At 44.1% G+C, this 27,527-nt stretch overlaps 1 protein-coding gene across 1 annotated transcript in view; it reads right to left on the reverse strand.

Annotated features, from left to right (window-relative positions):
- Positions 1 to 3,793: 3,793 nt before the first annotated feature.
- Positions 3,794 to 27,527, reverse strand: part of LOC311134173 (testis-expressed protein 264-like) — a 114,450-nt gene continuing 90,716 nt past the window's right edge. Inside the window, exon 4 of the mRNA XM_084167784.1 lies at positions 3,794 to 4,626. Within this exon, the coding sequence (XP_084023910.1) occupies positions 4,325 to 4,626 (302 nt within the window). The 3' untranslated portion in view covers positions 3,794 to 4,324. The remainder of the gene's footprint in view (positions 4,627 to 27,527) is intronic.

Raw genomic sequence — 27,527 nt, forward strand, 5'->3', positions numbered from 1 at the left:
CAAACAGAATATTCTAAATTGTTGTTTTTTTACACACAAGAAAAACACTATATGAAAGTCAAAAGTAAGATCATCTCAAATATAGATACACTACAGTTTTACTGCAATTACAGGATGAAGGTCAAAACATTACTCAGTCACAAGGGATGATAATCATCATTTTAATAGTAAAAACATAACAATCAAGTAAAAAAAATCTAAAATGCATCCAAACACACTTATTCACCATGCATCATTTTGCTATTTATATCAACGAAATACTTAAAAACAAACATGGATTTCAAGAAACTCAGGTTACCTGACGTATTTCTGATAATTGTTTATTTCAAGTAGACTATTTTCTGTCAGCCAACCAACAGCAGGACAGAAAGAAGGAGACCATTTTCCCTTTGGTACTCTGCCTGACCAACAGCTCAACACAACACACTCATCAGACTGACTCATCACCTCAAAATAGGTTCGGGAATAAAAAAAACAATACTTATAGGAACACACTCTATCTCAATAAGTCTTTCTGTGATTCCCTGCATCCTATTTCCTCACCTCAACCATATTGGAGGAGAAGGTCCACAATGGGAGGAATCAAGGAAAAACTCATTGAGAAAGAGCCATAGAAAACTGCACATTAGAATTCTCTCCTCCTCCCCCAACCTCCTCTTCTTCTTTTCCTTCCTTCATTCTCCCCCGTCTCTCTGCTGTCTGACTGGAGAACACCACTCCCTGAACTGCACTCACTGTTGGAGTCCGCACCTAGTGAGACAGGGAGAGAGAGTAAGAATAGGTAGAGGCCGCACTTAGGGAGAAAAATACATGGGGAGAACAAGTAAGACTAAGGAGAGTGCACACCTTTTTGTTGGCACTGTGTTACTAAGCAGAATCAATGAAAATGATGAGCATATAAAACATGTCAATCAACAAACACAGACCACAGACAGACAGACAGGACACATAGACAGACAGATAGATAAGAGAGCTAGATAGATAAGACAGATAGATAGACAAGACATATAGGCAAGACATATAGACAAGACATATAGACAGATAGATAGACAAGACATATAGGCAAGACATATAGACAAGACATATAGACAGATAGATAGACAAGACATATAGGCAAGACATATAGACAAGACATATAGACAGATAGATAGACAAGACATATAGGCAAGACATATAGACAGATAGATAGACAAGACATATAGACAGACAGACAGATAAGGCATATAGACAGACAGACAGATAAGGCATATAGACAGATAAGACAGATAGACAGATAAGACATATAGACAGCCAGATAGAGACAGACAGACAGACTGACTGACAATACATATAGACAGATAAGAGACAGACAGACAGACAGACAGACAGACAGACAGATAGATAGATAGATAGGCAGATAGATAGATATACAGATAAGACAGTAAGAAAGACAGACAAGACCTACAGACATTCAAGACATAAGGACAGACAGACAAGACAGATAGATAGATGGACATATAGACAGACAGACAGACAGACAGGACATATAGATAGACAGACAGCCAGATAGAGACAGACAAGACATACAGACAGGACATATAGACAGATGGATAGATAGACAGGACATATAGACAGACAGCCAGATAGAGAGAGACAAGAAAGACAGATAGACAGGACATATAGACAGACAGACAGACAGAGACAGACAGACAAGACATATAGATAGACAAGACAGACATATAGACAGATGATAGACAGACAGACAAGACATATAGAGAGATAGATAGACAGACAGACAGACAGACAAACAGATAAGACATAAACAGATAGACAGACAGACAACACCCCAAGGTGCCTTATTGCTATGATAAACTAGTAGCCAACTTAATTAGACCAGTAAAAAGTATTGTTTTTGTCATACCCGTGGTATACAGTCTAATATACCACAGCTTTCAGCATTCAGGGCTCGAACGACCCGGCTTATACATATACATGTCACGCCCTGGCTCGGGGGACTCTCGTATGTTGAGCCAGGGTGTTAGATTCTATGTTTTTAATTTCTATGTTGGCCAGGGTGGCTCCCAATCAGAGACGGCTGTAGCTCGTTGTCTCTGATTGGGAGTCATACTTAGGTAGCCGTTAGGCTTTCATTCGTTGTGGTTTCTTGTTCTTATTTGGTTTGTGTTAAACCGTAGACATCACGTTATCGTCTGTTGTTTTGATCGTGTGATCATTCTCTAAATAAATATGTTCACCTTCAACGCTGCGCATTGGTCCTCCTCCTTAGACGATCGTGACAGAAGAAACCACCTCGACTGGATCAAGCAGCGTGACGAGGAGAGAGGATGGACTTGGGAGGAGATGAGTGCGAGTCTGGCAAGAGGGATGGAGGCCTTGGCCACGGGTAGGAGTGAAGCCCATACATTTTTTAGGGGGGGGCTAACGCCGTGGACGACGGGGCAGCAGGAGGCCGCCAGGTTACGGGAGTCACTGGTCACCAGGGGGAAGGAGGATGTAGAGGCACGGCGAGAGGTACTGGCGTGTGTTGCCAGTCCGGGCCGGCCTGTTCCTGATCCCCACGTAGGGCCAGTGGTGTGTGTTCCCAGTACGGTCCGGCCTGTTCCTGCTCCCCGCACCAAGTCAGTGGTGCGCTTCGTCAGCCCGGCTCGGCCCGTTCCTGCTCCCCGCACCAAGTCAGTGGTGCGCTTCGTCAGCCCGGCTCGGCCCGTTCCTGCTCCCCGCACCTAGTCAGTGGTGCGCTTCGTCAGCCCGGCTCGGCCCGTTCCTGCTCCCCGCACCAAGTCAGTGGTGCGCTTCGTCAGCCCGGCTCGGCCCGTTCCTGCTCCCCGCACCAAGTCAGTGGTGCGTTTCGTCAGCCCGGTTTGGCCCGCTCCTGCTCCCCGCACCAAGTCAGGGGTGCGTTTCGTCAGCCCGGCTCGGGCCGTCCCTGCTCCCCACACCAAGCCAGTGGTGTGCGTCGTCAGTCCGGCACAGCCCGTGCCTGTTCCACTGGTGCCTGGTTCAGCACGGGTCAGCTGCTTCACGCCGGAGCTAGAGCAATCCGCTCCACCAGTGTGCAGTCCAGCTCCGGTCAGCAGGGCCAGACCGGACCAGGGGTACTTTGGGGGGTTAGAGAGCGAGTGGGGATCATGCCCGGAGCCGGATCCGCCGCCAAGGCGGAGTGCCCACCCGGTCCCTCCCCTGTTGTGTTTGGTTGGCGCGGTCGGAGTCCGCGCCTTTAGGGGGGGGTACTGTCACGCCCTGGCTCGGGGGACTCTCGTATGTTGAGCCAGGGTGTTAGTTTCTATGTTTTTCATTTCTATGTTGGCCAGGGTGGCTCCCAATCAGAGACGGCTGTAGCTCGTTGTCTCTGATTGGGAGTCATACTTAGGTAGCCGTTAGGCTTTCATTCGTTGTGGTTTCTTGTTCTTATTTGGTTTGTGTTAAACCGTAGACATCACGTTATCGTCTGTTGTTTTGATCGTGTGATCATTCTCTAAATAAATATGTTCACCTTCAACGCTGCGCATTGGTCCTCCTCCTTAGACGATCGTGACAATACAGTACTTATACTGATTTTATAGATTTTAAAAGTTGTTTGGAAAGATTGAAAGGATGGGGAAAATAAACAGTATGGAAAAACATTGAGCACTTTTACATACCCAAACAAACAGAATATTCTAAATTGTTGTTTTTTTACACAAAAGAAAAACACTATATGAAAGTCAAAAGTAAGATCATCTCAAATATAGATACACTACAGTTTTACTGCAATTACAGGATGAAGGTCAAAACATTACTAAGTCACAAGGGATGATAATCATCATTTTAATAGTAAAAACATAACAATCAAGTTTTAAAAAATCTAAAACGCATCCAAACACACTTATTCACCATGCATCATTTTGCTATTTATATCAACGAAATACTTAAAAACTTCAAGAAACTCAGGTTACCTGACGTATTTCTGATAATTGTTTATTTCAAGTAGGCTATTTCTGTCAGCAACCAACAGCAGGACAGAAAGAAGGAGACCATTTTCCCTTTGGTACTCTGCCTGACCAACAGCTCAACACAACACACTCATCAGACTGACTCATCACCTCAAAATAGGTTTGGGAATAAAAAAAACTATACTTATAGGAACACACTATGGCGCTATCTCAATAAGTCTTTCTGTGATTCCCTGCATCCTATTTCCTCACCTCAACCATATTGGAGGAGAAGGTCCACAATGGGGGGAATCAAGGAAAAACTCATTGAGAAAGAGCCATAGAAAACTGCACATTAGAATTCTCTCCTCCTCCCCCAACCTCCTCTTCTTCTTCTCCCCCACTTCATCCCCTCACTCCTCCCCCCCGGCTTTAACCCCCCTCTCCTCTGTGGTCGTCTTTAGGTGCTTGTTGCAGGGGGCGTCGCTGGCTTGCTCTGTCCCCGCCTCCTCCTCCTGTCCATCAGGGAGTTCCATGTCCAACTCCTCAAAGGAGGAGGAGCTGGTGCTCCTGTCGCTGCGGTCTTCACCTCCTCCTGTTCCTCCTCTGTCGTGTCGGAGCAGGGAGGAGACGCTGGATGGTGCTAGGGAGGTCTCTCTGCTGTCTGACAGGAGAACACCACTCCCTGAACTGCACTCACTGTTGGAGTCCGCACCTAGTGAGACAGGGAGAGAGAGTAAGAATAGGTAGAGGCCGCACTTAGGGAGAAAAATACATGGGGAGAACAAGTAAGACTAAGGAGAGTGCACACCTTTTTGTTGGCACTGTGTTACTAAGCAGAATCAATGAAAATGATGAGCATATAAAAAACATGTGTATCAACAAACACAGACCAGACAGACAGACAGACAGGACACACAGACAGACAGACAGACAGACAGACAGACAGATAGGACATATAGACAGATAAGACAGACAGATAGACAGACAGATAAGACAGACAAGACAGATAGACAGACAGATAGATAGACAGGACATATAGATAGACAGCCAGATAGACATATAGACAGGACATATAGACAGATAGATAGATAGATGGATAGATAGACAGTCAGAGGGGTGGCGGTCTGCGTATATTTGTAAACAACAGCTGGTGCACGAAATCTAATATTAAGGAAGTCTCGAGGTTTTGCTCGCCTGAGGTAGAGTATCTCATGATAAGCTGTAGACCACACTATTTACCAAGAGAGTTTTCATCTATATTTTACGTAGCTGTCTATTTACCACCACAAACCAATGCTGGGACTAAGACCGCACTCAATGAGCTGTATAAGGCCATAAGCAAACAGGAAAATGCAGCAAAACTTAAATCAGTTTTACCTAATTTTTACCAGCATGTTAAATGTGCAACCAGAAGAAAAAACTCTAGACCACCTTTACTCCACACACAGAGACGCGTACAAAGCTCTCCCTCGCCCTCCATTTGGCAAATCTGACCATAATTCTATCCTCCTGATTCCTGCTTACAAGCAAAAACTAAAGCAGGAAGTACCAGTGACTCGATCAATAAAGAAGTGGTCAGATGACGCAGATGCTAAGCTATAGGACTGTTTTGCTAGCACAGACTGGAATATGTTCCGGGATTCTTCCGATGGCATTGAGGAGTACACCACAATAGTCACTGGCTTCATCAAAAAGTGCATTGATGACGTTGTCCCCACAGTGACCGTACGTACCAGAAGTCATGGATTACAGGCAACATCCATACTGAGCTAAAGGATAGAGATGCCGCATTTCAAGGAGCGGGACTCTAACCTGGACACTTATAAGAAATCCTGCTATGCCCTCCAACGAACCATCAAACAGGCAAAGCATCAATACAGGACTAAGATTGAATCGTACTACACCGGCTCCGACACTCGTCAGATGTGGCAGGGCTTGCAAACTATTACAGACTACAAAGGGAAGCACAGCCACGAGCTGCCCAGTGACACGAAACTACCAGATGAGCTAAATTACTTCTATGCTTGCTTAAAGGCAAGCAACACTGAAGCATGCATGAGAGCATCAGCTGTTCCGGACGACTGTGTGATCACTGTCTCCGTAGCCGATGTGAGCAAGACCTTTAAACAGGTCAACATTCACAAGGCCGCAGGGCAAGACGGATTACCAGGACGTGTACTCCGAGCATGCGCTGACCAACTGGCAAGTGTCTTCACTGACATTTTCAACCTGTCCCTGACTGAGTCTGTAACACCAACATGTTTCAAGCAGACCACCATAGTCCCTGTGCCCAAGAACACTAAGGTAACCTGCCTAAATGACTACAGACCCGTAGCACTCACGTCTGTAGCCATGAAGTGCTTTGAAAGGCTGGTCATGGCTCACATAAACACCATTATCCCAGAAACCCTAGACCCACTCCAATTTGCATACCACCCCAACAGATCCACGGATGATGCAATCTCTTTTGCACTCCACACTGCCCTTTCCCACCTAAACAAAAGGAACACCTACGTGAGAATGCTATTCATTGACTACAGCTCAGCGTTCAACACCATAGTGCCCTCAAAGCTCATCACTAAGCTAAGGACCCTGGGACTAAACACCTCCCTCTGCAACTGGATCCTGGACTTCCTGACGGGCCAACACGAGGTGGTAAGGGTATATAACAACACATCTGCCACGCTGATCCACAACACGGGGGCCCCTCAGGGGTGCGTGCTCAGTCCCCTCCTGTACTCCCTTTTCACTCATGACTGCATGGCCAGGCAAGACTCCAACACCATCATTAAGTTTGCTGTTGACACAACAGTGGCAGTGCGTACGGCCCAGTACATCACTGGGGCCAAGCTTCCTGCCATCCAGGACCTCTATACCACGCGGTGTCAAATGAAGGCCCTAAAAATGGTCAAAGACTCCAGCCACCCTAGTCATAGACTGTTCTCTCTGCTACCGCACGGCAAGCGGTACCGGAGCGCCAAGTCTAGGTCTAAAAGGGTTCTTAACAGCTTCTGTTTATTATCTATGCATAGTCACTTTAACTCTACCTACATGTACACATTACCTCAATTATTTTGACTAAAAATACAGCCTTGCTACTGTTATTTTACTACTGCTCTTTAATTATTTGTTCTTTCTTTTTCTTTTTTTCTCATCAATTTTTTACTTAACTCTTATTTTTCTTAAAACTGCATTGTTGGTTAAGGGCTTGTAAGTAAGCTTTACACTGTAAGGTCTACACCTGTTGTATTCGGCGCATGTGACAAATCAAATTGGATTTGATTTAATATTAAATGTTTGATTATTATTAAAATGTTTTACCCATCTACCAACAGGTGTGTGTTTGAAATTCACTGCTCGAATGAGGGACTTTACAGAGAATTGTATGTGTGGGGTACAGAGATAAGGTAGTCATAAAAAAATTATGTTAAACACTATTATTGCACACAGAGTCCATGTAACGTATTATGTGACTTGTTAAGCACATTTTTACTCATGAACTTACTTATGATTGCCATAACAAAGGGGTTGAATACATATTGACTCAAGACGTTTCAGCTTTTCATATTTTATGAATTGTAAAATGTCTAAAAACATAATTCCACTTTGACATTATGGGGTATTGTGTGTAGGCCAGTGACACAAAATCTCAATGTAATCAATTTTTACCTCTGAACACAACAAAATGTGGAAAAAGTCAAGGGGTGTGAATACTTTCTGAAAAAGTTGAGCTTTCCAAAAGTTGTATATATTATAGAGATCACTCCGTTCGGGAGGCCAGATAATTTATTTATAAATCCCATTATTGGATGGTTCGATAGGTGGGTTTCCCAAGGGTTTGCATAGGCCAGCATAGCTGAAACTGTAGAATACTGCAGAATATAGCTAGCGTAAATAAATGGAGGTGAAGAGTTGGAGAATCATTCTTCAGGTGGGTTTTTACTTTCAGAAACTGGGGGAGGTGGAGAGAGAGAGAGAGAGAGAGGGAGAGAGAGAGAAAGAGTATACTGTCTATATAATAGTGAATGTAGAAAAAAATCTATACAGTTACATATCAGGATATTATTTTTGACGATACATTGTATCGTTTTGATAATATTGCAATTTTATTTTTATTTTAAATTTTTCTATTTTTTTCTTGTTCTCCATCTTCTTTTTAAATAGGGAGCCAATTTGTTTTCAGCACTTATTTCCATAACTGATCAAAACTCGTTTTCTCATGGCTCTCTCTTGTCCCTCCGCACAGACATATGGTGAACAATATGTTTAGAACATTGAATCGCAATACATATCGTATTGGCACCTAAGTATCGTGAATATCGTATCGTGAGGTCCCTGGCAATTCCCAGCCCTACTATCTAACCCCTACATTACTGGTTGTTACCATGTTATAACTGCTATTCTGGCAGATTGTTAATTAACACTGGCAGCACCATCACCAGATTAGGGCTGCGTGTCTGCATCCCAAATGGCACCCTATTCCTTATGTAGTGCTATATCTAAGAACTACTTTACTTTCTGAGCTGAGCCGTCACGTGTGACTCGGCGGGAACTCAAGACCATTCAAACTTCTTCTCAGTGTTAATTAAGGGGTCCTATAGGCAGCCAACATAGCACTTTTTAATTGGACCTGATCATGTTAGCATAGCAGCCTAACACACTTTGACAATATAGAGAAATAATAGAAAAGTAAAACACATAATAAAAGTAATAATAAATACACAATGAGTAACAATAACTTGGATATATACACTTGGTACCAGTACCGAGTTAATGTGCAGGGGTACGAGGTAAATGAGGTAGATACAGTATGTATATATAACTAGGAATAAAGTGACAGATAATAAACAGCAGCAGCAGCGTATGTGATGAGACAAAAAAGTTAGTGCAAAAAGGGTCAATGCAGATAGTTCAATAGTTAACCAAATATACTGAACAAAAACATAAACGCAACAATTTCAACGATTTTACTGAGTTACAGTTTAAATGAATTATTTAGGCCCTAATCTATGGATTTCACATGACCTGGCAGGGGCACAGCCATGGGTGAGCCTGGGAAGGCATAGGTCTACCCACTTGGGAGCCAGGCCCACCCACTGGGGAGCCAGGCCCAGCCAATCAGAATGAGTTTTTCCCTACAAAAGGGCTTTATTATAGACCGAAATACTCCTCAGTTTCATCAGCTGTCCGGGTGGCTATTCTCAGAAGATCGCGCAGGTGAAGAAGCCGGATGTGGAGGTCCTGGGCTGGCGTAGTTACACGTGGTCTGCGGTTGTGAGGCCGGTTGGACGTATTGCCAAAAATCACTAAAACGATGTTGGAGGCTACTTATGGTAGTGAAAGGAACATTAAATTCTCTGGCAACAGCTCTGGTGGACATTCTTGCAGCCAGCATGCCAAACCTCCCTCAAAACTTGAGACATCTGTGGCATTGTGTTGAGTGACAAAACTGCACATTTTAGAGTGGCCTTTTATTGTCCCCAGCACAAAGTGCACCTGATCATGATGTTTAAATCTATTCTAAAATGGATTGAATTGTTTTTTTTCCGAAACAAATTACACACAATACCCCATAACGAAAAGCAAAAACTGGTTTTTAGAAATTGTAGCAAATGTATAAAAAATTAAAAAAACTGTAATAATACATTTACATAAGTATTTAGACCCTGTACTCAGTACTTTGTTTAAGCACCTTTGGCAGCGATTACAGAAGTCTTCTTGGGTATGACGCTACATGCTTGGCACACCTGTATTTGGGGAGTTTCACCCATTCTTCTCTGCAAATCCTCTCAAGCTCTGTCAGGTTGGATGGGGAGCGTCGCTGCACAGCTATTTTCAGGTCTCTCCAGAGATGTTCGATCGGGTTCAAGCAGGTTTTCATCAAGGATCTCTCTGCACTTTGCTCCGTTCATCTTTCCCTCGATCCTGACTAGTCTCACAGTCCCCTGCCACTGAAAAACATTCCCACAGCATGATGCTGCCACCACCATGCTTCACCGAAGGGATGGTGCCAGGTTTACTCCAGACGTGACGCTTGGCATTCAGGCCAAAGAGTTCAATCTTGGTTTCATCAGACCAGAGAATGTTATTTCTCATGGTCTGAGAGTCCTTTAGGTGCCTTTTGGCAAACTCCAAGCGGGCTGTCATGTGCCATTTACTGAGGAGTGGCTTCCGACTGGCCACTCTACCATAAAGGCCTGATTGGTGGAGTGCTGCAGAGGTGGTTGTCCTTCTGGAAGGTTCTCCCATCTCCACAGAGGAACTCTGAAGCTCTGTCAGTGACCATCGGGTTCTTGGTCACCTCCCTGACCAAGGCCCTTTTCCCCCGATTGCTCAATTTGGCCAGGTGGCCAGCTCTAGAAAGAGTCTTAGTGGTTCTAAACTTCTTCCATTTAAGAATGATTAAGGACACTGTGTTCTTGGGGACCTTCAATGCTGCAGACATGTTTTGGTACCCTTCCCCAGATCTGTGCCTCGACACAATCCTGTGTCGGAGCTCTACGGACAATTCCTTCGACCTCATGGCTTGGTTTTTGCTCAGACATGCACTGTCAACTGTGGAACCTTATATAGACAGGTGTGTGCCTTTCCAAATCATGTCCAATCAATTAAATTGACCACAGGTGGACTCCAATCAAGTTGTAGAAACATCTCAAGGATGATCAATGGAAACACTATGTACCTGAGCTCAATTTCGAGTCTCATAGCAAAGGGTCTGAAGACTTATGTAAATAAGGTATTTATATTTTTATAAATGTGCAAAAAGTTCTAAAAACCTGTTTTCGCTTCGTCATTATGGGGTATTGTGTGTAGATTGATGAGGAAATGTTTTTAAATAATTTAATCAATTTTAGAATAAGACTGTAACGTAACAAAATGTGGAAAAAGTCAAGGGGTTTCAATACTTTCCGAATACACTGTATATACCTGGTCTAACTATTCAGCAGTCTTATAGCTTGGGGGAAGAAGCTGTTCAGGGTTCCAGACTTGGTGCTAGCTACCGCTTGCCATGCAGTAGCTAGATAACGGTCTATGACTTTGGTGGCTGGAGGCTTTGACTAGTTTTAGGGCCTTTCTCTGACACCGCCTGGTATAGAGGTCCTGGATGGCAGGGAGCTCGGCCCCAGTGATGTACTGAGCTGTACGCACTACCCTCTGTAACGCCTTGCGGTTGGATGCCTAGCAGTTGCCATACCAAGCGGAGATGCAGCTAGTCAAGATGTCCTCAATGGTGCAGTTGTAGAACTTTCTGAGGATCTGAGGGCCCATTTTTTCAGCCTCCTGAGGGGGAAGCTGCGTTTATGTGCCCTCTTCACGACTGTGTTGGTGTGTGTAGACCATGATAGATCCTTGGTGATGTGGACACCGAGGAACTTGAAGCTCTCGACCTGCTCCACTACAGCCCCGTCAATGTGAATGGGGGTTTGCTCGGCCCTCCATTTCCTGTAATCTATGATCAGCTCCTTTGTCTTGCTGAAGTTGGAGAGGGAGAGGTTGTTGTTCTGGCACCACACTGCCAGGTCTATGACCTCCACCCTATAGGCGGTCTTATCATCATCGGTGATCAGGCCTACCACCGTCGCGTCGCCGGTAAACTTAATGATGGTGTTGGAGTCGTGCGCGGCCACACAATTGTGGGTGAACAGGGAGTACAGGAGGGGACTAAGCACACACCCCTGAGGGGCCCTCGTGTTGAGGGTCAGCGTGGCAGATGTGTTGTTGCCTACCCTCACCACCTGGGGGCGGCCCGTCAAGAAGTCCAGGATCTAGTTGCAGAGGGAAGTGTTCAGTCCCAGGGTCCTTAGCTTATTGATTAGCTTGGAGAGCACTATGGTGTTGAATGCTGAGCTGTAGTCATTGAACAGCATTCTGTGGTAGAAATTCTATAGGAAGAGAGATTCTTTCAAACTACAACTTTATTATAAGATTTGGGAAAATGAAGCAATCAACCATCACTAAGAATAGTTCGGAGTTGAAAGCTCAACAAACAGAGTTGTCTCTCTCCTTTTATAGAAAGTACATCCTTTTATCTATGTGACTGTTAGCAGATGTGCAGAAACAGGCCCTGGGAACAGAGTTGTAAAAAGTGATTTAGCTCGTCTGTGTAGATCAAGATAGCTGATATCGTCACCATTCTCTGTTCCTTCCTGCACTTCCCACATAGCTAAATTCCTGCCGATCGTAAACACATGGTAAACACATCAAGGTTCCCTCCGGTCATGCTACTACAGCCTCTGAACTGCCTGCCTCGTCAGCTGTAGAAGACCATCACCTATTACAGGGGTAGGCAACTAGATTCAGCCGCGGGTCGGGGGGCACTGCAAATTGATCACAATTAAGCCCACAAAGATAGAATTTGAAAATAACAATAATTTCATAACTTGATTACATTTTATTTTTTTGTGGGAATACTTGGGAACAGATTTCCTAAATGAAACTCCTTTTTAGCTGAATTCCTGGTGATTTTACAGTCTTTTTTTAAACAAAAATAAATCACACGCGAAACGGTTTTGGCCGGCGGGCCGCCTGTTGCCGACCCCTGGCCTAAGACCTGCCAGAACCCTACATTTCTTTGAGATTCTCCTTGCAATGAAAAGCGGTATATAAAATAAATCTATCACTATCATTATTATTATTATTATTTGAAACAAGATACAATGGTCAACATTATCATGTGCATTTCGGCATATTTGGATTCAGCTCAATATCAGCATATTTGGATTGTTTGAGTGTGTGCAGTAAATAGAAAAGGGTAAGAGGCCCAGTCAGGGGGAATGTGTGCCATAGCTGTGTACAGTCATTAGTGACCAGTGTTACCAAATAAACTAATCTCCCCTGGCAGCAAACTCCACACCTCAATCTGGCCAATCTTCCTCCTCTCAATCAAGATGTGTGAGTGCTATTACTACCACACTCACTCACGCACGCACGCACACGCACACACACACAGTACACACAATGTTCACTCACACAAACACACAGTACACACAACGTTCACACACACAAACACACAGTACACACAACGTTCACACACACAAACACCGGGTACTTCAGGAAACAGCAGAGGGTGCACCCCCCTATCCACATCGACGGGACCGCAGTGGAGAAGGTGGAAAGCTTCAAGTTCCTTGGCGTACACATCACTGACAAACTGAAATGGTCCACCCACGCAGACAGTGTGGTGAAGAAGGCGCAACAGAGCCTCTTCAACCTCAGGAGGCTGAAGAAATTTGGCTTAGCACCTAAAACTCTCACAAACTTTTACAGATGCACAATTGAGAGCATCCTGTCGGGGTGTATCACCGCCTGGTTTGGCAACTGCACCGCCCGCAACCACAGGGCTCTCCAGAGGGTGGTGCGGTCTGCCGAACGCATTGCCGGGGGCAAACTACCCACCCTCCAGGACACCTACAGCACCCGATGTCACAGGAAGGCCAAAAAGATCATCAAGGACATCAACCACCCGGCCACTGCCTGTTCACTCCGCTATCATCCAGAAGGCGAGGTCAGTACAGGTGCATCAAAGCTGGCACCAAGAGACTGAAAAACAGCTTCTATCTCAAGGCCATCAGACTGTTAAATAGCCATCACTAGCACATTAGAGGCTGCTGCTGCCTATATAAATCACTGGCCACTTTAAGAAATGGAACACTAGTCACTTTAATAATGTTTACATATCTTGCATTACTCATCTCATATGTATATACTGTATTCTATAATATTCTACTGTATCTTAGTCCATGCCGCTCTGTCATTGCTCGTCCATATAAGTGTATATTCTTAATTCCATTCCTTACTTAGATTTGTGTGTATTGGGTATATGTTGTGAAATTGTTAGATATTACTTGTTAGATATTACTGCACTGTCGGAGCTAGAAGCACAAGCATTTCGCTACACCCACAATAACATTTGCTAAACACGTGTATGTGACAAATACAATTTGATTTGATTTTACACACAATGTTCACACACACAAACACACAGTACACACAACGTTCACACACACAGTACACACAATGTTCACACACACAGTGGGGGAAGAGAAGGAGACCTACCGCTGACTCTAGGAATAATATTTTTCTCCTTTAAAAAGGGAGCTTAATTAAATTCAACAAGAGACATCATCTTCCTCCCAAGGTGAAGTAGGTCATAAAACCAAGGTACTACTAAGGTAGGTACAGTAATGAATGGTAGAGAGGTTAAATGTCAGCAGGAGTAAAAGGAGAATTCTGAAATGGCTGTAGTATCTCCCAGTAATTACAAGTGGCCCATATTTCCAGCTACCCCTTTGACACATTTCAAACAGTGTATCAGGAAGGACAGGGCCATCATGACAGGGATATAGTCTCCTGGTCAAGAAGAATATAGCCTGATAGAAAAAGACACTCCAAATGGTCACAGTCAGATGAAAGGTCATCATCATTGATCATTTCAATACCACAAAGTGTGAAATCAGATGAGGGACATACTTAGGTATGTACAGTAATTAATTGAGGAGAAATGTCAGTCATTAGGAGCAAAAATAGAATTGGAAAGAGAACCCCTAGTAATAATTGTAAATCCCAGTGATTACCAGAGACCCACATTAGGACGAAGGGATATCATGACAGTTAACTACAATACACTTACAGGTAATGACATTGTGACAGGTAAAGACATAGAAATAGAACTATGGGTACACTCAATATGTCTGCTGGCCCACCCATCACAGAACACTGACTCGAATGGGGATGCCGTTCTAGTAATTAAAATTCTATGGGTAAACAGAGAATATCATTTCAATAACATTCTAGAGGCACCAAATCCCTAAGACTTGATGCTGTGGAGGTTCATATAAACAACTCATATCTTTATTGACAGGGTTCATACACATTTTGACAGATGGAATTTCATGACTTCTCCATGACCATGAAATTTCGATGACCAACATTTGTCGGCATCTCTATGTACGTATAAAAAAAGCAAACATACAGTGCATTTGGAATGTATTCAGACCCCTTCTCTTTTTCCACATTTTGTTACGTTACAGCCTTATTTTAAATGGATTAAATAAAACATTTCCCTCATCAATCTACACACGATACCCCATGATGACAAAGCAAAAACAGGTTTTTAGAAAAACTGAAATACCTTATTCACATAAGTATTCAGACCCTTCGCTATAAGACTCGAAATTGAGCTCAGGTGCATCCTGTTTTCATTGATCACCTACAACTTGATTGGAGTCCACCTGTGCTAAATTCAATTGATTGGACATGATTTGGAAAGGCACACACCTGTCTATATAAGGTCCCACAGTTGACAGTGCATGTCAGAGCAAAAACCAGAGCTCCGAGACAGGATTGTGTCGAGGCACAGATCTGGGGAAGGGTACCAAAAAATGTCTGCAGCATTGAAGGTCCCTAGGAAAACAGTTGCCTCAATCATTCTCAAATGGAAGAAGTTTGGAACCACTAAGACTTCCTATAGCTGGCCGCCTGGCCAAACTGAACAATTGGGGGAGAAGGGCCTTGGTCAGGGAGGTGACCAAGAACCCGATGGTCACTCTGACAGAGCTTCAGAGTTCCTCTGTGGAGATGGGAGAACCTTCCATAAGGACAATCATCTCTGCAGCACTCCACCAATCAGGCCTTTATGGTAGAGTGGCCAGACGGAAGCCACTCCTCAGTAAATGGCACATGACAGCCCGCTTGGAGTTTTCCAAAAGGCACCTAAAGGACTCTCAGACCATGAGAAACAACATTCTCTGGTCTGATGAAACCAAGATTGAACTCTTTGGCCTGAATGCCAAGCATCACGTCTGGAGGAAACCTGGCACCATCCCTACGGTGAAGCATGGTGGTGGCAGCATCATGCTGTAGAGTTGTTTTTCAGCGGCAGGGACTGTGAGACTAGTCAGGATCGAGGGAAAGATGAACGGAGCAAAGTACAGAGAGATCCTTGATGAAAACCTGCTCCAGAACGCTCAAGGCCTCAGACTGGGGCGAAGGTTCATCTTGCAACAGGACAACGACCCTAAGCACACAGCCAAGACAACGCAGGAGTGGCTTCGGGACAAGTCTCTGAATGTCCTTCAGTGGCCAAGCCAGAGCCCGGACTTGAACCCGATCGAACATCTCTGGAGAGACCTGAAAATAGCTGTGCAGCGACGCTCCCCATCCAACCTGACAGAGCTTGAGAGCATCTGCAGAGAAGAATGGGAGAAACTCCCCAAATACAGGTGTGGCAAACTTGTAGCGTCATACCCAAGAAGACTCGAGGCTGTAATCGCTGCCAAAGGTTCTTCAACAAAGTACTGAGTAAAGGGTCTGAATACTTATGTAAATGTGATATTTCTGTTTTTTGTTTTGTTTTGGCAAAAAATTATAGAAACCTGTAGAATAAGGCTGTAACGTAACAAAATGTGGAAAAAAGTCAAGGGGTCTGAATACTTTCTGAATGCACTGTAAATGTGGTATCGACACTTGGAGGCTGTCTTTGTTCCCATGTACCATCTCCTGTCGTTGTGCAAGGCACTTAATCCCCCCACCAAGTACAATACCTATTAGGCAACTGTATGAAACACGTTGTCAAACCTCAGTCTGAAGAGCTACTGGGTGTGCAGGGTTTTGATCCAGCCTTGCTCAAACACATCAGAGACAGTTTATCAAGGTCTAGTTGAGCAGCTCATTTTTAAAATGTGGTTTGTTAGAGGGGGACTGGAATAAAAGCCTGCACACCTAGTAGCTCTCCTGGAGGATGGTTGACCACCCTTGATGTAAAACATTGCCTTTATAAAATAATTAGCTCATTCCATATATCAAATATCAAATGGCTATGGCAGGCAAAAAATATTTTTTAAGCATTACATTTACGTCATTTAGCAGACGCTCTTATCCAGAGCGACTTACAGTTAGTGCATACATTATTATTTTTTTATTTTTTTAATACTGGCCCCCCGTGGGAATCGAACCCACAACCCTGGCGTTGCAAACGCCATGCTCTACCAACTGAGCTACCTCCCTGCCGGCCATTCCCTCCCCTACCCTGGACGACGCTGGGCCAATTGTGCGCCGCCCCATTGTCTCCCGGTTGCGGCCAGCTACAGCAGAGCCTGGATTCGAACCAGGATCTCTAGTGGCACAGTTAGCACTGCGATGCAGTGCCTTAGACCACTGCATCGATGCCAACTATTTTCTTTCAGGAAATGCACCTTTTTTAGTTGTCATATTTATCTTAGCTACCTTAGAAGTGTTTATTTTGCAGGCTGACTAGCATCTATTGAGTTGCAATGTCCGATAAATTGACTGCCCAAATCAACTTTAAGTTTCTAAAAAACAAGTTTTGCAGCCACATAATCCAAAAGAAGGGCTATCTAATATGTTTTCCTAAAATTGCTGTTCGCGTTTCACAAATTACAATTTTTTATTCACATGATTCGATTCACAGCGATTGAACAGAATCCCAACTAATACAATAAATAATTAATCATATGAATTGTTCAAAAAAGTAAATCAACTTTATATGACCTTATTCGCAAGTGTCGGTGTAAAGTTTTTTTGGGACATGACAAAAACATTAATACATGCTAATAATAGCTAAACAGTTAAATAGAGCAATAACTAGCCAGGCTACAATATATGTTTTGAATTGGCTACCTAGTTAGTCTGTTTCTATCATATTTTATAGGCTAGGCCTACCTGCTGCTAAAATGTCCAACTGTAGTCTCTCCTTGAGCAACGGCCCTCTCGCACACATGCAGGTGATGCGCGCACATACGGACACGCTAAAGTGTCATATTCTGATCCTGGCTGATATGTTGATTTTTATGTGATTGCTCAAATATTTTAAAACTGTGCCTAATAAATTATATTATCAGAAATTATGAAATACATTTCCATGATTTTTCCAAAACTTTGGGTATTTTATCATTTTCAGGCCTGGGAAACACAATTTTGTACGAACACTGTACTGAGAACATATACAGTGAGGGAAAAAAGTATTTGATCCCCTGCTGATTTTGTACGTTTGCCCACTGACAAAGAAATGATCAGTCTATAATTTTAATGGTAGGTTTATTTGAACAGTGTGAGACTGAATAACAACAAAAAAATCCAGAACAACGCATGTCAAAAATGTTATAAATTGATTTGCATTTTAATGAGGGAAATAAGTATTTGACCCCCTCTCAATCAGAAAGATTTCTGGCTCACAGGTGTCTTTTATAAAGGTAACGAGCTGAGATTAGGAGCACACTCTTAAAGGGAGTGCTCCTAATCTCAGTTTGTTACCTGTATAAAAGACACCTGTCCACAGAAGCAATCAATCAATCAGATTCCAAACTCTCCACCATGGCCAAGACCAAAGAGCTCTCCAAGGATGTCAGGGACAAGATTGTAGACCTACACAAGGCTGGAATGGGCTACAAGACCATCGCCAAGCAGCTTGGTGAGAAGGTGACAACAGTTGGTGCGATTATTCGCAAATGGAGAAAACACAAAATAACTGTCAATCTCCCTCGGCCTGGGGCTCCATGCAAGATCTCACCTCGTGGAGTTGCAATGATCATGAGAACGGTGAGGAATCAGCCCAGAACTACACGGGAGGATCTTGTCAATGATCTCAAGGCAGCTGGGGCCATAGTCACCAAGAAAACAATTGGTAACACACTACGCCGTCAAGGACTGAAATCCTGCTGCGCCCGCAAGGTCCCCCTGCTCAAGAAAGCACATATACATGCCCGTCTGAAGTTTGCCAATGAACATCTGAATGATTCAGAGGAGAACTGGGTGAAAGTGTTGTGGTCAGATGAGACCAAAATCGAGCTCTTTGGCATCAACTCAACTCGCCGTGTTTGGAGGAGGAGGAATGCTGCCTATGACCCCAAGAACACCATCCCCACCGTCAAACATGGAGGTGGAAACATTATGCTTTGGGGGTGTTTTTCTGCTAAGGGGACAGGACAACTTCACCGCATCAAAGGGACGATGGACGGGGCCATGTACCGTCAAATCTTGGGTGAGAACCTCCTTCCCTCAGCCAGGGCATTGAAATGGGTCGTGGATGGGTATTCCAGCATGACAATGACCCAAAACACACGGCCAAGGCAACAAAGGAGTGGCTCAAGAAGAAGCACATTAAGGTCCTGGAGTGGCCTAGCCAGTCTCCAGACCTTAATCCCATAGAAAATCTGTGGAGGGAGCTGAACGTTCGAGTTGCAAAACGTCAGCCTCGAAACCTTAATGACTTGGAGAAGATCTGCAAAGAGGAGTGGGACAAAATCCCTCCTCAGATGTGTGCAAACCTGGTGGCCAACTACAAGAAACGTCTGACCTCTGCGATTTCCAACAAGGGTTTTGCCACCAAGTACTAAGTCATGTTTTGCAGAGGGGTCAAATACTTATTTCCCTCATTAAAATGCAAATCAATTCATAATATTTTTGACATGCGTTTTTCTGGATTTTTTTGTTGTTATTCTGTCTCTCACTGTTCAAATAAACCTACCATTAAAATTGTAGACTGTTCATGTCTTTGTCAGTGGGCAAACATACAAAATCAGCAGGGGATCAAATACTTTTTTCCCTCACTGTATATCACTCTCTGTATGAGTGGTGGGCATAAGCTCAAGAAGTGCCACTTCAATCTCAGCATTTATAAGTGATAAATACAACACAAAACGTCTTGCGTTTCAGTTTTTTGTGTCTATGTCAGTGTTTTTGCAGCAGAGTGATGGTTTGGTTTGTTAGTTCTTCAGTTTACAAAATAGCAGATAGGACAGACAGGATCCTTCCTAATGTTTATTTATCTCATTCTGTCACAGTGGCTCTCTCACACACACACACACACACACACACACACACACACACACACACACACACACACACACACACACACACACACACACACACACACACACACCACCCAAGGACAGAGAGGGAGAGAGGGAGAGAGAGAGAGAGAGAGAGAGAGAGAGAGAGAGAGAGAGAGAGAGAGAGAGAAACAGACAGACAGAGAAAAAGACAGAGAGAGAGTGTGACTGCAGACGTACAGAGTGAGAAAGAGAGAGAAAAGCAGAGAGAGAGATGAAGTTGAAGCTGATAGGAGATGTCAGACTCCTGAGCTGTTGACAGCAGTTTATGTTAAAGGGTTTACCACCTGTCCATCTCTTTCCATATCATTCTAAACTGACCAATGTGCCACTAATGAAAGGACACCGAACAACACTCTGTCAGGACAATAAGGCAAGACCATTTCATCCTGTGTGACTTAAGTTAGCCTATACTTGGCAACATGAGTAAAATAATAGGAAATAGCTATGAAACAGAGCTAAACTGAAACAATTTATTGTACACACAGAGACAAACTCACAACCAACGGCTTTTTATCTTAATAAAACTGCCTCATTGCAGTGCAACTGAAATCTAACCAAGAGCTGTCGCTGATTAATTCACACTAGACTAATTTACATGTGATGGATAGGAGGTAGTAGAAACTGAAATCTGACAGTGAACAGCACAAACACACACACACACACACACACACACACACACACACACACACACACACACACACACACACACACACACACACACACACACACACACACACACACACACTACAGCTTAGTCACATGGGTTTCTGCCTGGCTTAAATTTGAGAGGAAATGTTTAGTGGTGCCTTCAGGCTACCAGCTAGCTAGAGTCTTACCACCCTTCAAAACTATTTTTATTTTTATGTCACCTTTATTTAACCAGTTAAGCCAGTTGAGAACAAGTTCTCATTTACAACTGCGACCTGGCCAAGATAAAGCAAAGCAGTGCGATAAAAACAACAACACAGAGTTACATACGGGGCAAAACAAAACATAAAGTCAAAAAATACCACAGAAAATATATATACAGTGTGTGCAAATGTAGCAAGTTATGGAGGTAAGGCAATAAATAGGCCATAGTGCAAAATAATTACAATTAGTATTAACACTGGAATGATAGATGTGCAAGAGATGATGTGCAAATAGAGATACTGGGGTGCAAATGAGCAAAATAAATAACAATATGGGGATGAGGTAGTTGAGTGGGCTAATTTCAGAAGGGCTGTGTACAGGTGCAGTGATCGGTAAGGTGCTCTGACAACTGATGCTTAAAGTTAGTGAGGGAGATAAGAGTCTCCAGCTTCAGAGATTTTTGCAGTTCGTTCCAGTCATTGGCAGCAGAGAACTGGAAGGAATGGCGGCCAAAGGAGGTGTTGGCTTTGGGGATGACCAGTGAGATATACCTGCTGGAGCGCATACTACGGGTGGGTGTTGCTATGGTGACCAATAAGCTAAGATAAGGCGGAGATTTGCCTAGCAGTGATTTATAGATGGCCTGGAGCCAGTGGGTTTGGCGACGAATATGTAGTGAGGACCAGCCAACAAGAGCGTACAGGTCACAGTGGTGGGTAGTATATGGGGCTTTGGTGACAAAACAGATGGCACTGTGATAGACTACATCCAATTTGTAGAGTGTTGGAGGCTATTTTGTAAATAACATCGCCGAAGTCAAGGATCGGTAGGATAGTCAGTTTTACGAGGGCATGTTTGGCAGCATGAGAGGAGGCGGCTTTGTTGCGAAATAGGAAGCCGATTCTAGATTTCACTTTGGATTGGAGATGCTTAATGTGAGTCTGGAAGGAGAGTTTACAGTCTAACCAGACACCTAGGTATTTGTAGTTGTCCACATACTCTAGGTCAGACCCGTCGAGAATAGTGATTCTAGTCGAGTGGGCGGGTGCCAGCAGCGTTCGATTGAAGAGCGTGCATTTAGTTTTACTAGTGTTTAAGAGCAGTTGGAGGCTATGGAAGGAGTGTTGTATGGCATTGAAGTTCGTTTGGAGGTTTATTAACACAGTGTCCAATGAAGGGCCAGATGTATACAAAATGGTGTCGTCTGCGTAGAGGTGGATCTGGGAGTCACCAGCAGCAAGAGCGACATCATTGATATACACAGAGAAAAGAGTCGGCCCAATAATTATTATTATCTATTATTGCCATGTGCTGATGTGTGAAATATGGTGTGAAACTTTTAGCTTGTTACCATTTAATGTGCCATAGGCAATACTGAGCAGTGAGATATAGGCTAGCACAGCTATACGTCAGAAATGATGAAAAGAAACCTCTGGAAAATGCAACCAAGTGCAAATCCATACGATGTCCACCCACTCTTCAGTGCACCCTTACATGTTAGTAAAAGACAGAGAGGAAAGAGTGACTTTGAGATGGAAGGGAGGCTGACAGAGGGAGGGTGAGTTGTGGGGTTAGCTGGCCCCGTCACAAAGACATGGGGCGATTGTCCAAGAAGGCGCCAGTGTTTCGCTGACCTCTGTGAGATGAGACCAGTCAGTGACAGGACCATGGGTACCTGTCACAGTATCATCACACACACACAGCACTGCGTCAGCCGGGGACACGGGGAATAGAGAGCAGCTGGATTTCTCACTGTTCCTCAACATTCAGTAGGTCTGCAGCCATGTGTGGAGGGGACAGAGAGTGAGAGATGACATCTTCTGATTGTAATGAATGTCATGGGTGTGCGTGAATGTGCACATGCTTGTGTGTATGTCTGTGCGTGTCTGTGTTGCACATTTTACATCCCAATCTTCTACTGAAGATGGCATCCTGAATTGTGCAGACAGACGGGTGTTGAGTTATTCCCAGCTGAAGTCCCAGTCTCTGTGCTTGCCTTGGAGGGCTTTTGTTGAGGAGTTAGATCAGTTAGATAAGTGGGTCCAAGTTTGTCTCTGTGTAAGTGTGTATGTGTGTGTGTTGGCCAGCAGGCAGCTAGATTAGGCCGGCTTTACAGGAAAGCTTTGCCTCAAGCCCAGCTTCTAACAGCCTGTATGGGCTAAGACTTCCTACCACAGACATACTGCCACACTGCTCTCCTCTCATTTACATTTTACATTTTAGTCATTTAGCAGACGCTCTTATCCAGAGCGACTTACAGTTAGTGAATACTCTCCTGTGTGTGTGTGTGTGTGTGTGTGTCTGTGGTGGAAAGTTGAGGTGAAAGTATCAGTGACTGAATGCAAAAGAAAGTGTGTGTGTGTGGTGTCATCGGTGTCTGTATGTGTGTGTATCTGTTGCATGTGCGTGCAGAACTGAGGTCCCGCTGGTATATTAGGCTGGAAAATGTGATTCCTCACGGTGACAGAGGACAGGTCATCAAACATTGAGAGGGTCCACACACGACATCCCACTGCTACCCTGCGCACACACAGACACACACACACACACACACACACCACTGCACCCCTTCATATCCCCCTGTTACTGCTCTATTCCTCTGCTCTCTTAGATCACATCAACACAGCATGGCCCTGCCATGGGCTACTACACTGACGAAACGCTGCTGCCACAAAAATTATATTCCTCTCTCAGTTTGTAGTCACCCCCCACAATGTGCACAGATATTCACAACCATACACACAGAAATGTTTATATGGATAATTCTGCCTGCACACACATTTCACCCTCAGGTTTTCTATCACCCACTCTTCATGCATTTACACACACTACATCCGTCCATTCCCCAGCCCACCATGCTGTGCCCCACCCTGCTGCGTGCCTGTAGGCCAGGACCAGGCCCAGGCTGCCTCCCCTCCCCTCCCGTTGTGGCTGGAGTAACGTTAATGGCTCACCTGACAGGTTAAGAGCTGAGGGGAAGCTGATTTAAAGGGAAATCAGGCAAGCTGAAGCAGTAGGCCAAGCACACAGCTCCTGGAAGCATATCTCTCAGAGACAGAGAGATAGCATTCCTGGTCTATGGTAGATATGGAGTCACAGCTATGGGTTGATTTAGATCACTCAACTTTCTCATCTTATCAGTTTGTGCAGTCATCCATGGAATTAGGTCTAGGCAAATATGTGGCCCTCAATATCTACTATGGAATCTGCCAAAAGTCAAACAGCCTGATATACAGGTCTGATGTTCTCTCTCTGTCAGACCCTGACACACACACAGACACCCACCCCCACACACTCACACTCACACAGTGACAGACAGACGGTGTGTACAACACCTCCATGACACACCAACAGCAACACTATCTATGGTGATGTTTGGGTGGAGACTAATCTTTTGCACCGTCTCACTATCAAGTGATATCTGCAGCTGTCTCTCTCTCTAAAACATTCATTCTCTATTTTGGCTCCCCTCTCCAAGTCTCACTTCTAGTCTGACCCATCTTCACTTTCTTTAAATCACGTTTTTGCCTATATTCTGCATCAAAACTACCTGCATGAGTGTCTGTCCAAATGATTTGATTTGGAATATCAAGAGTCAATATAGCCAGTCATTCCTAAACATATCCTCATAAAGCAGTTACATTAGCTGTGTCTCAAATGGTCCCTATGTAGCCCATAGGGCTCTAGTCAAAAGTAGTGCCCTATGAAAGGCAATAGGGAGCCATTTGGGATGCAGCCACTGTTAGTATTCATAAACCTCACCTCTCATTCTTGCTGTTGATTAAACATTAGGTGCCATGCCACAGTGCTAGTGGAGCCCAGGGGACTCTGCTACAGTTCCAGTCCAGTCTAGTATGGGTGAGCACTGAGCAGCATCAGGCCGTACATATGGTTGTGAAGGACAGACCCATAGTAAGTGACGGCTACCCAGGTGTGTGTGTCTATCTGTGTGTGTGTGTGTTTTCTGGGCATATGGTGGTGGTGGTGGCTGTGGCCAGTCCCCTGGTGAGTGACAGCAGCGTCCTGTGGGCCTTAGCCTTTCATTAGCACCTGACAGGGTGTCACTCACAGGATACAGTGTGTGTGTGCATGTCTGTTTGTGTGAGTGTCACTCACATGACAGGAGCACACCCTAGGAGCCTAGCTCATAAACACAGCCACACTATGACACACAGTGGGGATTCAGCTCATAAACACAGTGACCACCAACCATCAACAAGGTCCAAATCCCATTGGTACCAACTGGAAACTGAAATGATGCGACAATAACATACAAAACATACACTGTATAAGTTTTGAGCATTATTTTCCAATCTAATCATACATCATTTTTGTATATCGTTTTTCAAAAGACGCTATTGTCTGCTAATACGATGGAGTGACCTGTTATTCAACAACAAGTCAATTGCAATAACAGTAAAACTGACACTAACTGTCACAATGGATCACCATTACATGAACATTATGTGTATTTCTCTGCCACCTAGCTATCTGTGTTCTTACACCTGCCAATGTGGACAGTCAAATCCATTATTACATATACAGTGGGGAGAACAAGTATTTGATACACTGCCGATTTTGCAGGTTTTCCTACTTACAAAGCATGTAGATGTCTGTAATTGTTATCATAGGTACACTTCAACTGTGAGAGACGGAATCTCAAACAAAAATCCAGAAAATCACATTGTATGATTTTTAAGTAATTAATTTGCTTTTTATTGCATGACATAAGTATTTGATCACCTACCAACCAGTAAGAATTCCAGCTTAATTATTATTTAAGAAGCCCTCTTGTTCTCCACTCAAAACCAGTATTAACTGCACCTGTTTGAACTCGTTACCTGTATAAAAGACACCTGTCCACACACTCAATCAAACAGACTCCAACCTCTCCACAATGGCCAAGACCAGAGAGCTGTGTAAGGACATCAGGTATAAAATTGTAGACCTGCACAAGGCTGGGATGGGCTACAGGGCTACAGGGCTACAGGACAATAGGCAAGCAGCTTGGTGAGAAGGCAACAACTGTTGGCGCAATTATTAGAAAATGGAAGACGTTCAAGATGACGGTCAATCACCCTCGGTCTGGGGCTCCATGCAAGATCTCACCTCGTGGGGCATCAATGATCATGAGGAACCATGCAAGATCTCACCTCGTGGGGCATCAATGATCATGAGGAAGGTGAGGGATCAGCCCAGAACTACACGGCAGGACCTGGTCAATGACCTGAAGAGAGCTGGGACCACAGTCTCAAAGAAAACCATTAGTAACACACTACGCCGTCATGGATTAAAATCCTGCAGCGCATGCAAGGTCCCCCTGCTCAAGCCAGCGCATGTCCAGGCCCGTCTGAAGTTTGCCAATGACCATCTGGATGATCCAGAGGAGGAATGGGAGAAGGTAATGTGGTCTGATGAGACAAAAATAGAGCTTTTTGGTCTAAACTCCACTCACCGTGTTTGGAGGAAGAAGAAGGATGAGTACAACCCCAAGAACACCATCCCAACTGTGAAGCATGGAGGTGGAAACATCATTCTTTGGGGATGCTTTTCTGCAAAGGGGACAGGACAACTGCACCGTATTGAGGGGAGGATGGATGGGGCCATGTATCGCAAGATCTTGGCCAACAACCTCCTTCCCTCAGTAAGAGCATTGAAGATGGGTCGTGGCTGGGTCTTCCAGCATGACAACGACCCAAAACACACAGCCAGGGCAACTAAGGAGTGGCTCCGTAAGAAGCATCTCAAGGTCCTGGAGTGGCCTAGCCAGTCTCCAGACCTGAACCCAATAGAAAATCTTTGGAGGGAGCTGAAAGTCCGTATTGCCCAGCGACAGCCCCGAAACCTGAAGGATCTGGAGAAGGTCTGTATGGAGGAGTAGGCCAAAATCCCTGCTGCAGTGTGTGCAAACCTGGTCAAGACCTACAGGAAACGTATGATCTCTGTAATTGCAAACAAAGGTTTCTGTACCAAATATTAAGTTCTGCTTTTCTGATGTATCAAATACTTATGTCATGCAATAAAATGCAAATTAATTACTTAAAAATCATACAATGTGATTTTCTGGATTTTTGTTTGAGATTCCGTCTCTCACAGTTGAAGTGTACCTATGATAAAAATTACAGACCTCTACATGCTTTGTAAGTAGGAAAACCTGCAAAATCGGCAGTGTATCAAATACTTGTTCTCCCCACTGTACTAGTGATTCAAACAGTTTACAAAGTATAGGCCTACTGTTCTACTGCTTATTGACAGGGCAATAGCCTCAAACACAAAGCGGTGAGCTCCCAGTCCATACTGGAGTAGTTAGATGTGAGGGTTGTGCTTCTATTGATATGTATGCCATAAAAGATATAGTGCAGTATGCCCATGGAAGTAATAATGTAGGGCAGGGGTATTCAACTCTTACCCTACGAGGTCCAGAGCCTGCTGGTTTTCTGTGCTACCTGATAATTAATTGCACCCACCTGGTGTCTCAGGTCTAAATCAGTCCCTGATTAGAGGGGAACAATGAAGAAGAAAAAAAAGCAGTGGAACTGGCTTTGAGGTCAAGAGTTGAATTTGAGGGATGTAGGGTGTTCAATCAAAAACGCATATTTTGACCAATGGATAAAATAATCATAATCCGTTTAAAAGTTATTGGAGTTTTTATCATTGTAGGATGGCCAAAATTAGGGGGACTAAATTAATGGAGGTGGTCAAAAATCAGGAAAATAGCATAGCGTCAGTTAGGCTGGATGCTGTGTGAGAATGAAGGCTACCTGACAGGCTCACCTTTGAACTCGTCATCTTTCTTCTCAAATCCGGAGGACATAAAACAATATAGAGATAGATATCGATTTTGAGTAGTATTTTCATATTTTAGCATTCGCTTTTCATATTAATGCAAAATTCCTGTTCTTTTTAAAAG

Source organism: Coregonus lavaretus (assembly GCF_964263955.1).
Source record: "Coregonus lavaretus genome assembly, chromosome: 8".
Lineage (NCBI taxonomy): Eukaryota > Metazoa > Chordata > Actinopteri > Salmoniformes > Salmonidae > Coregonus > Coregonus lavaretus.